Consider the following 18,170-nt stretch of genomic DNA (forward strand, 5'->3'; position numbering starts at 1 on the left):
CACCCTCACAGCCCGGCAGCGCTGACACTAGTGACTCCGTTGATGCACCGTCCATCCGCTGTGCATGTGGGAGGCAGCAGCGCCATCCTCTGCCTGCAGTAACTAGCAGTGCACGGAGCACCTGGGAAAGTTTGTGCGCGCACACGCCGCGGCGCTGTGTCCGCACTGAGTAGGATAGAGAGAGAGAGAGGTGCCGTGCACGCGCGTAGGCAGGCTGTGGGGAGAGGAGGGGAAGGAGGGGGGAGTCGTACTGGAGCAGGCAGATGAGAGTCAGTAGTGACTCGGGACTAGCAGCGGCTGCAGGACGGAGCCTCCTCCTCCCCGTGTAGTAGTAGCAGTAGCAGCACCTGTCGGGACTCGGCAAGTTACTCGGCAAGGATTGCTGGCGCTCCTCTATGTTGCGGCTGGGGAGGTGCGGGACGTGTGTGATCTCTACCTGCCAGTGATTGACCCGCGGAGCCCGGGAGAGGGCTGCTGTGCCAGGTGACCCCTCTGCTACAGGTGGCCCCATTACACCCCCCGGCTGGACCGGGCGACTTGTTGTCCTACGTGTGTGCTGGGATCGGATCTGTGAGGCATGGCAGCGAGTGGCTTCCTGGCCGTGTGTGTCCTGTGTGCGGCCACTCTCCGGACAGGTAATGCTGGCGGGGACGGGCGGGTCACTCATCACAGTGCAACAATATGCCTCGCTTCTACTCTCTAATAAAGTTTATTCCACCTGTCCTGCTTATTAGTCCTGTCTCCTGCATTGTTCCCGATTCTCCAACGCTGTAACTACTTGCGTGACGTCACAGATGTGACATAGTATTGCCTTGATTTCAGCACAAGGGTTATGCTTTTGTGAAGAGGAATCTCTTATTGCTAATGCATGGTATCATTTCTTGATCAAGGAAGATTCTCATTTATCTCAATGATGTCACTGTGGATTTACCCGGGCTTGTAGTAGGCTAGCTACTGCTATTCATCACTTATAGGACATCCTATGTGTTTGTTATCTTAGAAACTGGATGGGATGTGTCTTATTTGCCTGGCAAATGCTTCATAGGGGATCAATGTTTTGTTTTGTTTTTCACCCTTCCTATTTCATGTCAATATTTTTCTATGTGCATTGATAGCTAAATATGTTATCTTTCATGGTAGTCATTAGTAAGTCATCCTCTAGATCACCCACAGTATTTTTTTTTGTTACATGTCTTTTGATTTGCTTTAGACACTTTGCAGGACATAATATGGAGCTTAGAGCATCATGCATTATGTACAAGATCTGTACGAATTCAACCTTTCACTTTATCCATGAACTAATGTGCACTGTGTGTATAAGCAGCATTGTGCTGTGTCTTGAATGGGAATGATGTGATGCTGCATCTCATCTTCCAGTTCTATGTGGTCTTGCTTTCTTCCATTTTAGTATCATGGACTTGGAAAATTCTCAGTTCCTGCAAAATAATGGTGCTTTAAGGTCTTTTTGTGCTGTTGAAAGTGATTTATATTTCTCTATTGCCTGGACCTTCTGAAGTCATCATGTTGAATTGTGTGCTGGGGGTTGGAAGAAAGCTTATACAAGCACAGTGGGACCCTTGGTTGATTTGTATGGTTTCTCATGAATGGTGGAGTACGTCCTAGCCTCATTTACATGTTGTAACCTGTTTGCTTCTGAGCCCTTTTGTGAGGACCAGTGCTTGTGTTTGTGTGCACATAACTGATGACTGAGAAATTGTCAGATAAGCGCCTCTCTCTGTGACTAATACATTTCAGTTGCTCCCCACTTTTTTTCAACCCTTGGTACAAAGTTCAGATTTGCTGTTCCTTATTGCTTGGAAAACTAAACATTTGCTTTGCCTTGCATTGTAGATATTTGCTGTGGTTCTCTATTGAGTTCTGGAACTGACCCTTCTATTCTGACAAAAAAAAGCCTACAGTTTTGTTGAAGCTGTTATTCTGGTTTGGCTACTTGTTCTAGTGGTAGTATGGGTGCAAGTGATTGTCTCAGTAATTAGTACTGGCTTGTGAGAAGAATGCAGAGAGAAACCGACAAATTTAGAATTTTTAAGAACTTCCTGGCTGTTTTTTTTTTCTACTCTCTCTCTGTAATATATCTATCTCTAAAATATATATATGCTTCTTCTTGGTTTGTGTAGTAACCGTAATCTTTTTGGTTTATATTTTGAATTGCAATTTTATGTAAGGGAGTGGCTGCAGACACCAGGTTTGCAATAAAGAAAGGGAAAAAAAAGTCTGCCTCCTTCCCTGTGAAAAGCACAGCAATACTAAGATTTGTGGTCATATATTTGATACTTGATCTTCCAGTGCTCTCACATCTCCAACTGTCTGCGCTAGAGGGCTATAAAACAATTTTATTTCAGAATGTAACGGCAGCATCCATCTCTCCAGTATTGTAAAGCAATTTGGAAGCAGTAATCTGTGGAACCGATTCTGTGCCAGCATAGTGAAGCTATTTTGTGGATTTCGGGCTGTCCCTTAAGAAATAACCTGACTCAATTTGAAGTAATTGCCCAAATGTTTTAGCCAAAGTGTTTATTTCAGGGCATAAATAATAGTAATAACCATGAAAGGCATTTGAGCTGTTTATAATGAAGATATTCATTTTATAGCTGGTCTGCATCCTGACCACAGAAGTTTCATTCAATTTTTCTCTTTTGAAAATGATTAAAGTGATTTCTTTACTGGTCTACAAGTCGCATGCATCCAGTTATATGTATCCTGCGTGCTTTGCACTGCTTGTTTAGCTGTAATAATGCTGCCAACTTGTGGCTATAGGCAGCATCGCATTCTAATCCAGTAAAGAAAAAAGTGCAATCAAATACCAGTGTCTTTGGGGCTGTGCAGCACATTTCCTCTTTGTAAAATCAAGGAAAAATGTGTTTACATTGAAGAATCTTAGAATAAAGTTGTCACAAATAATGTTACAGTTGATGTTAACCATAGAGTTTCTGTTTCCGTAATGTGGCTGATATCAAAGGTATTTTTGTTAGATGAAAATGTTTTGAATTTTGTAAACTTTAATAAATCATATATTCACTTTTAGCTTAATTCTCACAATTGCTTTCGGTATCAGAAAGATGACACCATTAATTTTTATTTACATCACATACAATTAATTTTCCCTAAATTTGCATGAATGGGGCTTAATTAGGTGCACGTGATTTATATCCCTTTTTTTTTGGCTTTACTGATGGAGGGGACAGGGTGATTGTGCTGTAATTTCTGAAAGGGTATTTTGTTGGGTGGTGCAGGCATTCTATTCTATGGGGAGAGGTGTAACTTTATTAGTTAACTGTAATTAAAATGCTTTTTTTCACAAGGACTAGCTTGTTGCCTGTTAGGCTTTTTACTGTATGGTGGTATTTTGTACCAGACTTGCAATTCAGTGATGTCATCGGGACATAAGAAGCTCACCTAGGTTTACCAGTTTTTGGCAGGAAGTGTAAGGTTCATATTAAAACACACACGTTTCTCACACAGGCTTTGCTTTGTACTCTGTGTCTGCCTTATAAAGCTTGTCAACTTCATTTTTCATGAAAGCACTGGTCAGATTTACACATGTGTCTCACAGCTATTTATTCTTTAAAGCTGGCTCTCACTTTATTGTAGTTCAGTGGAGCGTAGCCACTGCAGAAGTGCAATTTCTATCTACTGCTTTTCCTGTCCTTTTATTGGGGGGGGGCGCTGTAAGTTTGGGAAGCAGTCAGGCTCTGGCAGCGCAAACATATTCTTTTACAATTTGTTGTAATTAGCTGTGACAAAAAAGCCAATACAACTTAGTGGAAGTGTAAGGATTAAAATTCAGTACTCCGCAGTAATGTGACAGATGTAACTAAAACATCAGCGCGTGGATGAGAGCATTCATTTGGACAGTCTTTGAAAGTGAAGGAAATAAGAAATTACCCAAGGCATTAATCCCAACGCTGGTCTTACGAGAGTGAATAGTGCATTGTAGACTCGACATTTTGAAAGCAACACTTTTTTTTTTTTTTTTTTTTTTACGGTACTTATAATTAAATTAGACACTGTTGTCCTACATTTTCTATTGTGTGACGTTAGGGAGAGACTATATTTATATCCTTTTTTTTCTAGAGGAGATTTTTAAATTGGCTACTTATCAAGAGTACAGATATATTGTTGATTTTGCCCCTATAAACAAGCATCAGAAGGCAGCCATTTTTTTTTTTACATATGACCAGGGCTGTGGAGTCAGTACAAAAATCATCAGACTCCTCAGTTTACGAAACCTCAGACTCCAGGTACCCAAAATTGCTCCAACTCCTCAACTCTGACTCCATAGCCTTGTATATAACTGCAGCATTATGTCCTACATGCTGTTTTGTTTCCACTTCCTTTTTTGCATAGCAGTCCATTCTCCCCCACAACTTACACAACTCCACAGTACATAAAGTTCAGCTTTATACTTCAGACCATTAATTTTTCCAGAGTGTTCACTAACAAATCATCCTCAGAAATACCACACAGGTTATGCAGGGGAAGAAATATGAAATTGGATTCTGGATAAGGAAATGGGGTTGGGACCCGGTAGGATCACTCTTGCTATGCTTGCCGATCACTAGTGATTGGCAAAGCGCTACTCCAGTGTATCCTTATGGGGTGATCCCACTAGCAGCGTTGTGATCAGAGGGATCGCAAAATATTGCATGCAGCAGTTTGGGAGAGATCACATCAGTGGCAACAGTAGGCAAATCGCGACTGCTCCAGAAAATGCAGCACTACCGCATTTTGCTAAATCACGGTTTCTTTGCGATTGCCACAGAGCGCCATAGTGAGTCCCAGGTCTAAGGTCCATTTCATATTATGTCTTCTGCCATTTGACTACTTGGACAGTCGATTGAAAGTAGACAGGTCAAAGACTGCAGTGATTTTCTGTGGGCCAGTCCTCACTGCTTCATTGTGCAAAAAGTTATGCTGCATTCATTTTCCTGGACAACCAATTGCATTTCAATTCATTTGATAAACATGAACATTATGAAATTCATAGAAAACAATAGTACATTTTATTCTTTCGCGTTCGGGCAGAACATGCTGCCTGGAAGTTATTTGAGCAGCGCATTTGTACAGGTAAAATACTGAAGGCCTGTACTGGGCCTGAAACCTTGTACATGCATTACATGGTTTTTGGCCAATACGGTAGGTCTGGGCAGCTTCTGCTGAGAAGCTAGTCTGTGTACAGCGAATCTGGAACATCGTTCCTCCCCCCTCTGTGTCAGAAGTCGATCCACCTGGCAGATCAATTCAGCTGAGAGCAGGCTAAGGGTATTGATCAGATTCCTATCAGAGACGAATAGACTTCTTTACCACATCGGGTGGCAATCTTTGTGTTTGGCCAGCTTAACTACAGTATGTAGATAATATCCCAGGTGATGTTTTCACACCTTATTAACCTCCCTGGCGTTATGATTATTTCCAGATTTAGGGTCCAAAAACTGTAAAAAAAAAAAAAAAAAAAAAAAAAAAAAAAAAAAAAGCTTTTAAACCCTAAAAATAAGAAAGAGAAAAAAAACTTACCACAGAGAGATCTGCAGCAGCTCCTGCATATAACCTATTCAGGCACGGGTTTACCGATCCGTGCTGCGGCTTTCTTTTCTGAGCCTGACTTGGGATTACTGCTAAGGAGGTTAAAACCTCTTTTTAGCTCCTCCAAGCAAAAAGTACTTAAAATAACCTAGATTTAGTTGAAGTCACTGCTACTTTTGTTAACTGATTTTCCATACTCTACTTTTTAGAGTTGAAGCTACCTAATGTAAGTACAGATGTATGTCTGTGCTGGATTCTCACACCTCTCTCTATGCACTGTTCATTCTTCTCATTCCATTGTCACTCCTTTAAAAAATTTGGCTTTCGGGTAAAGTCACATGTTTGGACAGGAAGAGGAAGTCGTACTGCAATGTTTCCTCCTAGCGCCCTGATTTTTCACTCCTGTTCCTATTCCATTCACTTCCCTGAAGAGGAGGAAATGGGAGGGTGATAGGAGGGAACTTTGCCGCAAGCCCGCCTCTTCCTGTCCTGAAAAATTGACTTTAGCCAAAAGTGAAACTTTTTTCATTCAGCATTTATCTCAGGTCAGGTATACTTTAAAATGTATTTTAAAGATTAAATGACTCTTGTGAAAAGACTTCGGAGAAACATTTTTTGAATAAGAGCTGTGAAGGTAAATTGAGTCTTTTGAAAGCACACATTTCTTTGGGTTTTCTGCACTTCCCACATACAACGGGTAAGCCTAGTCCAGGCATGGGCAAACTTGGCCCTCCAGCTGTTAAGGAACTACAAGTCTCACAATGCATTTGCCTTTATGAGTGATGACTGTGGCTGTAAGACTCCTGCAATGCATTGTGGGAATTGTAGTTCCTTAACAGCTGGAGTGCAAAGTTTGCCCATGCCTGGCCTAGTCTCACACTGGGACATTGCATTATAATGTGCACATAACGTACCAAAAACATTTGCAGTTGCATGTGATGTAAAGCAGCAATTGACCAATAAGCACCTTCATTGACTAACATGCACGTCAACATGGGTAATTCTAGCAGTGTTCTTTGTTGTACCAAAGGAATAGGTTGCATCACATTGCAACTTAGGAGGAGAGAAATGTCCATTGGCTTTGAATCACATTGGGTTAATGTCATGTGCAACATAATGGGCTCTATTCACAATAACATATGCAGTAACTTTTTTTTGGTCGCAAAATTACCTCTAGTGATAATTACCAGTGTGTTTTTTGTTTTTTTTTGTTTTTTTAACTCTTTATTTTTTCTGATTATTCACTAAAAGTTTACCGAGTGTCATTGACTTGCAATTAATGTTCGGTAATGTTGCAGCAAATGTGTAAAGTATTGGGTAACGTTGCCGTAATTGGACGGTAATATGTGCAGAAATCTTTTTTTGACCACTATAGGGCAGCCCATGTGCTTGCCACCCATTACACATAGACGACCCACGATAGCCTGTCACATTTAAAGTGGACCTGAACTCTTGCACAGGACAGAAGGAAAACATACAGAAATGCACCCCGTATGTATACAGAGAGTTTAGCCTGTATATTTCTCCCTCATCTGTGACTAATCACAACTGTAATTTGAGCTCTCAGCTGTGCCAGCTAGCTGCCTCAGCAAAGCAGCTAATTTGTAAACACAAGATGTTAACCCTATGTCGGCTTCCATGAAAGCACGGAGTACACAAACTGCATATTTATTTCAGGATTCGTATCAGCTGTAACAAAGAAATGTTTTTCTTTAAAGGCTATTTTCTGTTGTGTATGTTTAGAGCAGTAAAATCATCCAACACTGTACCTGGTCTGAAAGTGCGTCTGGAATTAAGAGACACACGACTTCTCTGCCTCCGTCTCCTTAAAATACTCTTAAACTTCAGCAAACATAGCTCTAAAGGCTTCATCCTACAGTCAGCAGTGGAGAAGTGAAAAATCTCACCTGCTATTTGTAGGTGATAAATTCTTGATTATCACCAAGTGGCTGCACACTTTTTCAATTAAGAATCTCACTTGTGTGAAAAAAAAAATGTATTTACCGCGATATTACCACATATTTACCGTACGCGGTAGCTTGGGGCGGAAAATATTGAGAATTTCAAACAAGTGATAATTTGGTTGGTATTTTTCACACCCTCCACTACCGCATGCAGTAAATCATTGTAAATAGAGCCCAGTGTGTTATTTTGAAGCCATCTGTACAGTATAGACCATATGTACAGGATGGATCCTGGATAGAAGGTACATTTCACTTTATTTTCAGCTAGGGTCCCTTTAGAAGTAGATATGGAAATGGGAAGGAGCCCAGGGTAGTTTTGGCAACCATAGGTTGCCTTGTTTTTGATTCTGGTTGCAGGATTCCGGAGTTCTGAAACAGAAGGGAAATAAACTGGGTGGGTCTTCCTGCTCCACCCCCAGCCCAATCCTGATTTTGGAAGAAGGCAGAAGGGAACATGATGGCTAGAGTATGCTAGCAGGTGAGCTGCTAGCAGCGAGTGAGCCCTCTGAACACAAGGACTACTGGTGTTTTGCTTTGCCTAAAGAGTCATTTTACAGAGCTGGGTTATTCTGGAACAGTGGACTTTTCATGGACTAAGGACTTTGTTTTTCAGTAGGCTTAGAGTTTTTGTATCCGCTGTATGCTCTTACCAGCTTCTAATAAGGACAAACATTTTCTCATGTACTTTTTTTTTTTTTTTCTTCTTCATCAGATCTGTTGGAGAAGACAACCGGTTACAAAAATGAAATCAGGCAGCAGAAATCTATAACTGAATGAATGGCATGGTCCAATACAGATTATCAGCAAGTTGCCATAACTCAGGAATCTTGAATTGAAAAGAGAAATGCAGCTATACCAAACTTCATTTGTATGGATAGCAAAACCAAGTATAGCATATAGAGACACAGGCATATTTACTTTGCTCAAGAGAGCAGCACTCACCTGCTGTGGTTTTTCACAGGTGATTGGTGGCTTCTGAAAGCCCTAATCACAAATATAGTCTTATAAACTAGTGGTGATGGGCAACACTGGCTTGACATATATTATACAGACATGCTAAACTGTTGAGAAAACTCTGACGTTTTTAAGGGGAAAAAAATCAAGACTAGATTGCCAGTATGAAACTGTTTGAATAGGAAGTTAAAAAAAAGGAAAACTTTCTTTTTAAGTAGAAGAGGCGCTGTTTCTGCCCATTAGAATATTATGCCGACTGCACTGTTGTATGCCTCAAGCTCAGGCAGTGAGGGGAGGGGAATGTTTTATATAGTGCTGTTTTCTCCATCCTCCACCTTTTTTATAGGGTAGGGGTTTATTATTTATTTACATCCATTTGAGTTTTGTTAAAACGACACTAGTAAATCATACTCTGACACCCAGGTTTCACTTTTCACTGAAGTTAAAAGTCCATGTACACTAGCCCTTAAAGGGAAATTAAAGTGAAATAAAAGTTGCCAGTTAAACTTAACTGGGGCTTCCTCCAGCCCCCTGTAGTTGTCCTGGTCCACGCCATCATTCCACTCTGTTCTATTCAGCCGCTGTGTCCCTCCAGATGCTGTCTGACTGGGCCAGTCTCATGCGTGTCCCTTGCCTTGCACCTCCTCGATCACGATCCACGGGAGTGCAATCCTTTACCTTTCCTTTAAAGACATCTTACTGAAAAAAATCAAATATTTTGTATTTGTAATGTAATCTTCTTACAAATCTGTCCCCTGCAATGCTGATCCATACAGTGTTTTTGTAAAACAATTGTTTTTGTCACACCTTTCTAACTCAACAAGGCAAATTCTAATAGCAGGGATGATTAATGATTGGTGGACACACCATCATGGACTAAAGTTGTTGGCACTGCAATTTACTTACTGTATTCTTCCATCTAGATTCATCTACTGGGTTGCTAAGTCAGACATGACCTTGTAGTGAGAAGGATTTAGATACTGCCAGATATATTTCCCAATAAACATTGTCAATTGCCTGGCTGTCTTGCTTATGTGCTTTCCTTTCCTAATGTTTGAGTCATCCCTGTAAAAAATGACTCAAAGTGACTCGTCTGGAACAAGCATGCAACCAGGGAAGCTAGACTTTAGTGAGAGCAACTGATCTGCATACTCCTTATGGGTCAGGGGCTTAAAGTATTTAAAGCGTAGCAGGGCAGCCAGGCAACATGCATTATTTAAAAGGAAATAAACATGGCAGCTTCCATACAACTCTGGCTACAGGGTAGCTTCAAGCCAGTCTACAAAGTTTCACAATGGATGTATGTTTTTAAAAACTTTATTTCCAAAGGTGATACTTATAGTTTAATGTAATTTCTTTCAGAATTTGCTTTCTTATTCATTTGTTGGTTTAGTTGAGCTTTTAGGCTTGGTTCATGCCTGAGCTGGATCTCCAAAGGTCAATCGGAGTGGACGGTGCAGCTTCTGCTCTGATAGCCCGGTGTGGTCCACTTCTTTGGGAAACGCTTCTGGAAAATTGGTGCAGGCTGGGACTGCGTTCCGCTGACTGAAACGGATGAAACAACTGGCAAGTGGGAACGGATCTAATACCTTTTCCTCCTCTTGATCAAAAGTGGGAAGGTTGATCAAAGTGTAATTGATCCGATGCCTATACATGGGAATTGACATCTGAAAGATCACATCAACCAGGATCAGTCTTGCCATGCAGGGAGCATGCTCCAAAGTGTGTTAGTCGACCCATTATTGATCAAAATCCTGCAGAATGCATTCAATGCTTGCACAAGCAAGACTTTTTCTACCATGTCCAATGTAGTGTTTCGATTTATGGGGGGGGGGGGGGGAGTTTAAAATGATCATTTTTGATCTAACCTTACAGTACAATCTTGTTACAGTGAACTCTGATATAGTAAACCTCTGGCTATAGTAAACTCTGTCCCCAGATCCCGGCAAATGTGCCTGAATAAATAGTGGATGTATGACCAATTCTGAATGAGTAAACTTCTTGATATGGTATTACAAATCAAACCATGGCCAGCTTAAGACCTGTTGCAGACAAGTCATTTTTTTAATAGTTTTAATTTCAGGTGTGTGAGAAATGTGGAAGTTTCCCCTTTAAAAAAAATGCCCGTTGCTGTCATGCCTTGGCTGTCATGTTTGTATCTTGGCTTCATTTGTGTCTGAGTCACAGGCTTGGAACAAGCCAGCAGCCTGGAGAGTCAGAACACCTGATCTGAGTAAGTTATTCAGATTATTCAGTTAAATTCAGAAGACTGAGCAAAACAGCCCTAGCAGGTTGTGCTTTGAAAAGGAAATCAGCAATAGTGCTCTTCTCTCAAGAGATTTGCTGTAAAATAACATTTTAATGGATAGAACTGGAAGAACAGGAAGATTTCATAGACCCCTTCTGAGTATTAGTATACTGTGTCTGTATGTGCACACGTGTGTGTATAGTCACCAAGTTTCAACTAATAAAGATGCCCCTACACTGAGACATTACTTGGCAGACTTGATCACTGTGATCGATTCTGACAAAGATTGGCGCCCCAACATGCTGACAGATTGTAATGACATTACCAACTGGACATGCCGTGTTTTGTTTTTCTTGTTGATTCGAATTCTGCGGCATGGTGGTATCCATGTGGGATGAGAGCGGGGGACACGTCCCCTCTGCTAATGCTGCTGTGCCTAAGGTTCTATACAGAGTATTAGCGCAGACACCTCTCCAGCCAGTCAGATCTTGATCATGGAGAGATCGGTCTTTTGGACACATTGAAAGAAAGTATGTCAGTGTATGGAAGGCTTAAAAGGAACCCAAGGTGAGAGAGACACATGGAGGCTGCCATACTTATTTCCTTTTAAACAAATACCAGTTGCCTGGCAGTTTGACTGATCTGTCGGGTCTGTAGTGTCTGAATCATTCCAGAAACAAGCATGCAGCTAATATTGTCCGATCTTATCTGCATGCTTGTTCAGGATCTATGGCTAAATGTACTAAAGGCAGTGGATCAGCAGGTCAGCCAGGCAATGTGCATTGTTTAAAAGGAAATATGTCAGTCTCCATATGTCTCTCACCTCGGAGTCCTTTTACCTTTCAGTTAAAACAGCCTTTGGCTCTCCTGTGGAAATGAGATGTCTCATGTTATCAGCTGGGCTGAGATGAATGTGTTGTTGAAGGGCTTTCAGAATTTATTAGGTATCTGTTGCAGAAGCTTACCTAGCAACCAGTATGACTTACCATAGCTGGTGTCAGGTAGGCTCTGAGACTTCAAACAACTATAAGTTTTCTTGCGGGAGTAGAAAAATTCCACTTTAATAAAGGAAAAAAAAGCTAGCGCTTAATATTATTAGGGTTTTGGAAAACATTGTCTTTTTTTTGTTTTGTTTATTAACTTAAACGCACCTCCAGTGGTTCTGGTGGTGTTAGCTTACAGGGACAACAAATGATGATTTGCATATTCAGCAGTGATGCATCATGGCAAACATCATATGCTTCTGAATAATCGCAGATACCTTCTGTTTTAAGGCGACACATTTTTGTTCTCAATTTTGTACCTGTATACAGATATACAGCCGTTCCAAAAGTCTCTTAACAGAAAACAGACAGGTGTGTCAGCCTGATGCCAACAAATTTAGTCTGGGTCAGCACTGGGCAAACTGCGGGCCAGTGGACTGTACATCTGACTCACCAGTGGGCTACCAGATTCCTCTTTTCCCCCCGTTCCCTCCCTGCAAAGTCACAAGCGGGCGATTAGTGGGGATTAACTACTTCAAGACCGGGTAACGCCCATGGGCGTGACTGCGGCGGCAGCAGCCGCTGGACCGCCTAACGTCAATTGGCATCAAGTCCTGGGGCTGCAGTTTGCAGGAGATCGGGCGCAGGGTGCGCGTGCATTTCCTGTTCTGGGGCGGAGCTCCACCCCGCCTTCAGTCTCCGAGCGGGGAGACTGTTAGATGCAGAAACCCCGTCTTTACCTATAGTACAGCGTTGCGATTAGCAGCAGCACTGTACTGGGGACAGCCGTGTGACACGGCTGTCCCCCTGGGGAACAAGAGAGCGATCGGCTCTCATAGGCAGAAGCCTAGTACAGCCGATCGCCAGGATTGGCCGGCTGGGGGGGAGGGGATTATAAGAAAAAGAAAAGAAAATGGCAAAAAAATAAAGAAAAAAAGACAACACAAATATTTAAAAATAAACACAAGGGGAGCGATCATACCCCACCAACAGAGAGCTCTGTTGGTGGGGAGAAAAGAGGGGGGATCACTTATGTGCAGTGTTGTGCGGCCCTGCAGCTTGGCCTTAAAGCTGCAGTGGCCAATTAGCAAAAAAAGGCCTGGACTTTAGGGGGGTTTACCACTGCAGTCCTCAAGTGGTTAAAACTCACCTGCTCGCTGATTCCATCGTTGCCTCTCCATGGCAATAGGGCGTCACATGATGTGCCAGCGTATTACACGCTGGCTTCCAGCGTGCAATATGCTGGTGTGTCATGTGATCGCTTGTTGCCATGGAGATGCAACACAGGAAGCTTTGAGTAGGTGACTTTTAACCTCCGCTAATTGCCTGCTTGTGACTCTGCAGGTAGGGGGGAGGAGGCCCGCGGTGCACAAAAAGGCAAGAAGTCTTCCTGTAACAGGAATCCTGTTTAGTGCAGCTAGATGGAATTTGTGGGCAATCTAGACCTCATATGGTGAACTGTTGCTATGATTGTAAAGTAGTGATATTTATTATTATTATTTAGTATTTATATAGCGCCAACATCTTCTGCATCATCATAATAACCTTTAAACAAAAATATGTATTTGTTAAAGCTGATACAAATCCTAAAATACATTTGCACAGTTTCTACTTGCTGATTAATGGAAGCAGACACAGGCTGTGCTTTCAAATGGGCTTATCTGCTATAGGCACTCATGTGACACAGTTGAGGATCAAATTAGAACTTGTGATTAGACACAAATGAAGGGGAATTAGACAGGCTAAACTCTCTAAATCACATGTGTAGAACTCCAGGCCTGGAGGGCCAGATCCATGCCAGTGTTTAGGATGGACTGAGAAAGAAAGGAATGTGTTCTACCTGATGGACCATACCTATCCTGATTCAGACCCATCAATTCAGTTGAGCTGTATCAAAAATGTGTGAGGCACTCAGCCCTCGTAGGACCGGTTTGACATACCCTCTCTAAATACATTCTGGCTGCATTTCTCTTTGTTTTCCTTCTGTCCTGTGCAAGAGTTCAGGTCCACTTTCAGTCACAATAAATAAGTAATTAACATTGCTGGACATTGCTGGACAAACATTCTGCTGACGTCTGGCAGTGGAAAGGGGCGGGGCTTGTTCCTTTCCAGTGTAGCATGGCCAGCAGCAGTGCAGCTCTGATCTCTGCATTCTCCTCATATGTCCTCTACAGCAAGATTAGTACCACCACAGGTAACAGGAGCAGCAAGTGCTAATAACAGTAATGGCAAGCAATTTGAATTCATGTTTTCATTTACAAATGTAATGCAGATGTAAAAACAGCTCTTCCCTTATATGTTTAAGAACACCCTCACTTTTAAAATTTCTTATCAGTCTTGTATTCATCTTACCAGCTATCTTAGATTACAACGACCGTGGCCAATTTTAGTATAGTGCATTTGTAAGCAATCAGTTTCAGGCAGTGGAGCTATGAACCTGCAATCAATGGCTATCACAATGCAAGACATGGCAGTGCACAGCCATTTACAGGCAGTTTTCCATCTGGTGACTGGCATGCCTGAAAATCACAAAGCATTTTACTTGTGTAGCTGAGCTCTTAGCCACTGAGCAGACCCTCTCTGTGTGGAATGCCTTTCATTCATGTAGCACTTTTTTAATTGTAGCTCTATCTAGAAACTTTTTTTTTTTTTTACTATTTGGAAACCTTTGTTTCTCTCTCTCTCGTTGTTTAATTGGGTCTGACACTCTATGATCTAATATATGTGATCACTCCAGTCATGTCAACCACTGCTTCTTTGACATTGTGCGAAGACCCATGCATAGCTTCACGAATGCTCTGAGCGTCTTCCATCAGTTTTTGAAGTACGAATAGTTCATCCAGGTTTACTGAATGCTGATTGCTTTTGGAGTGGTAGTATAATAAGCTTTCTGAATGGCTTACCTGACTACAGAACACTCTTTCCTCTTGACTTCCCTGCACTGTTTGTTGGTTTGCATTAATGTAATACTTGTATTCTGACTAACTGTTTCTTGCTGAAAACCATAAAAAAGAGGCCTATAACCCTGGAAAAAAGTCTAGTCTCAATATTGTCTACTGAAACAGCAACATCTCCATAGATTGTGTTGGCTCATAGCTGGGGCTTGGTCTGCACACAATGTGACTTCCTGTGCTCTTTTTGGCTTCCATACATTTTAGCTCTGCAGCTGCTGCTGTGTGTCCTCACAGTTGGGGATTATAAGAGGTAACAGTGGGTACAAGAGTCTCTCCATAGCCTGATCTATACTTCTTTTATAACTAATCAACTTCGTTGCAAACTTGGTTGCAGCTTGACTGCTCACGCTTGAGAAAACTATTTTCTGCATCAGAATTTAAGAAAATCACAGCTAAGACGTTCCTCATGAATTAGAGATATTCATAATTAGAAATTAATTATACTTGTTTTCTATGAAAGGCTTGATTAGCTATTCAGAGGACTAGTTCGTGAAATCTCCACTCCTTGGCAGGCTGGCATTCCTTCAGAGTGGGTAAAGTATAAAATGTACAGAAACACATAACTTTACAGGATTTATAACTTTAGTGTTTACTTTTTGAATTGCAGATTACCCAGCAAGCTCATAGTGAGCCAGAACTCATAGGAGCATGTAAGGCACTACAAAGGACCAAAAGCCCTCCTACTAAAATGTTATGCAAAGTAGTAGTGTGGGCCAGCAGCCTCAGTTAAAGACCACCGTTCTGTCTCCAGTAATGGAATGTTTGTTAAACATGATATACCTTAATATTTTAGAGAAATATGATGTGTGTCTAAATGAGACCTGCTGTTAAATGGCACCTGCGCTGTGCAGGCCATTCAGTGGAAATCATTATCCATTGCTGTTTCTCTGCAGGATAAAAATAGAGACTTGTTGCAGGTTGTGCTGCTTCTTTCACCTGAATCGATACAGTGTCTCCATGGAACACCTTGTGACGTTCATACGTCTGTCTCTTGTAGCTTGGGTCACCTCAGAAGGTGATGCGAAGAAGATATCAGAGCCCTAGCTCATGAAATGTACGCTTTAATTATAGGAGACTTATATGGATTCTCTTTTTATTGTGGCATTTTTGTGTGTTAAATGGAAACATTGTTAGCATTTACCTGGAATGAGTTCAGAAAAATTACCATAAACTAAATGTTACTGTGTTACCATGTATAGATGTGTGTTTGGCACATCCTTATTTTCCCCCCATCCTTTTTAGTGCTGGAGCATAATCCCCTGTATCCGTCGACTCAGAATTGACTGCTATTGCAGATGTCTCCTATTACTTTTCCTAAACACTATGTACTGATGTTTCGCAATTCATGCCTGTATATCTCCTACTTAAATCCCAGCCATCAGCATGGACTTTTTTTTTTTCCACTCCAGTGGCTCAAGGGTTCACCTGTCACTGTCACTATGGATCTGAATTAGCAGCAGAATAAGTACAGGTGGGACTGCAGAATGTAAAGTATCTACTTTTTTTTTTTTGTTTTTTTGCTTTTAACTATTTAGGTATGTGGGAATTTTTGGCAATGCCTTTCTCTGTCATTGCGACCATTCCGGAAAAGGGGTGGGGCATTTGATGGGGTTTCCATCATCAGTTTTGTGGGTAAGGGCCCGTTTCCACAAGACGCGGTGGGCATCACACTGCAATGAAACCAGGGCTGTGGAGTACATACAAAAATCTTCCGACTCCAACGCTGACTCCTCAGTTTATAAAACCACTGATTCCCACTCCAGGTACCCAAAATTTCTCCGACTCCTTAGTCTAATACTTACCAGGGCTGTGGTTTTTGTACAAAATTCATCTGACGCCTCAGTTTGTGAAACCTCCGACTCCGGGTACCCAAAATTGCTCCGACTCCTCGACTTCAACTCCGATTCCACAGCCCTGAATGAAACTGCAACTAATTCTCGTCAATGGCGTAGTTTCCATTGACACAAGTTTACCTTTGCGATCCAACGCGATGCGACATGGGGGAATTATGGGTAGCATGCAGCAGATTTCCACAGCACACATCCGATTCCCCATTGCCGCCGTAAGGACGCCGCATTTGGGTATCCAGATGGCGGAGGAATTGCCCGCAGCAGGATGCAATGATCACATCGCATCCCAAATGCCAGTGAAAACGGGCCCTTAGGGTATAGCCTGTGTCATGCATTTGTCTTTCCTCTTAGCCTTAGCTGGTTTGACAAACGTTCTGGCCAGACCAGCCCAGCCACTTATGTCTAGTGAGAGCCTGCAATATGACACTTTAAGTGCACCAGCTACCTGGCTTTGGGGATTTGTTTGGCACTGTTGTGTATAAAGCATAATGGTCTAAATGTTTATAATTCAGTAATACATTTACTAAGTACTTATGGTCAAGTTGCTTCTTTTCCCCCTGTAAGAGCACAAACTCTTTTGGACAGATGCCAAAATATTTTCTGGAAATATTACACTAGGATCAATAACTTTATTTTCTTAGCCTTACTATTCACATAATGCTTTTCAGTTGCATGTCAGCTGCAGAAAACATCTTGGTTGTAGCTATCAGGATGATCGGGTGTTTTGGTTTTCCTGGCACTGATAGAATACAATGTTCATATGCTGGCACTGAATCTTCAAGAAGCACACACTGTTTGACTGTTGAACGAGTGTGGTAGTATAGAAGATATTTATTTGAATGAGAACTCCATGGAGCAGTTTTTAATATTAAAGATCCTTTAAGCTCAGCTAAACCCCAAACTGAAGTTGTTAATTTCTGAAAGTGCATATTTAAATTAAAAGTATTTTTTGGGGGGCACTATTTTCAGATATAAACATCTGTTTGTGCTTGTCTGTAGTTGTATATCTATCCATTGAAAAGTTAAAACCACAGGTTAGATTGAGGATCATGAAAGTAACAGCCATTTGCTTTTAGCTACCATGCAAGGTATTATGGTCCTGTACACAATGGGGGCTCTCCGTCGCCTGGCCGGGATCCGTACACAATCCCTGGGCGACAGGGCACTTCTTTCGCTGTGCTGAAGTATCATTGGCCTCCAAGCTAGCATCTGTTTCTATGCTAAGGGTGAGGGAAGAGAGCAAGCAGGGTGCAATGGAGCCTGCAGGGGAGAGTAAGAACAGTACGACCAGGTGGTTCACAAGCATTGGGGATTGTTAAAGATCTGGCATGTCTTATCTTTAGCACAAGTCATGCGCCTGGTGTACACACTGTAGTTTGAGTCTTGATTTTCAGCCGAAGTGGTCTTTATCGTCTACCATGGCTGAGATCAAAATAGCGCATGCATGTGGCTTTCTTTCAATGCAATTTAACTTGCATATGTCAAGTTGACTTTTTCTATCCATGCACCACTTGTCACGTGATTGCAGAAAGTTAGTCAGACCACTTTCACACATAATAGAATTTTTATGCATTTTAATGAATTTGTGGTCGCTGCACACACTTATGTTGCTGCAGAATGCCGGTAACAGTCTGTTCACCAGCATTACCATTAATCCCCAATCCCTCCAATCC

General features: G+C 41.8%; 1 protein-coding gene across 2 annotated transcripts in view; it reads left to right on the top strand.

The window, feature by feature from the left end:
- The first annotated feature begins 220 nt into the window (after nucleotides 1–220).
- The window catches only part of ALCAM (activated leukocyte cell adhesion molecule), a 199,227-nt gene continuing 181,277 nt past the window's right edge, over nucleotides 221–18,170 (top strand). The window contains exon 1 of one of the 2 annotated variants that reach the window (XM_068268453.1): nucleotides 221–635. In XM_068268453.1, coding sequence (XP_068124554.1) covers nucleotides 578–635 — 58 coding nt within the window. In that variant the 5' untranslated portion in view covers nucleotides 221–577. The remainder of the gene's footprint in view (nucleotides 636–18,170) is intronic. The other variant, XM_068268452.1, reaches the window with a different exon arrangement.

The sequence above is a fragment of the Hyperolius riggenbachi genome, chromosome 2, assembly GCF_040937935.1.
Source record: "Hyperolius riggenbachi isolate aHypRig1 chromosome 2, aHypRig1.pri, whole genome shotgun sequence".
Classification (NCBI taxonomy): domain Eukaryota; kingdom Metazoa; phylum Chordata; class Amphibia; order Anura; family Hyperoliidae; genus Hyperolius; species Hyperolius riggenbachi.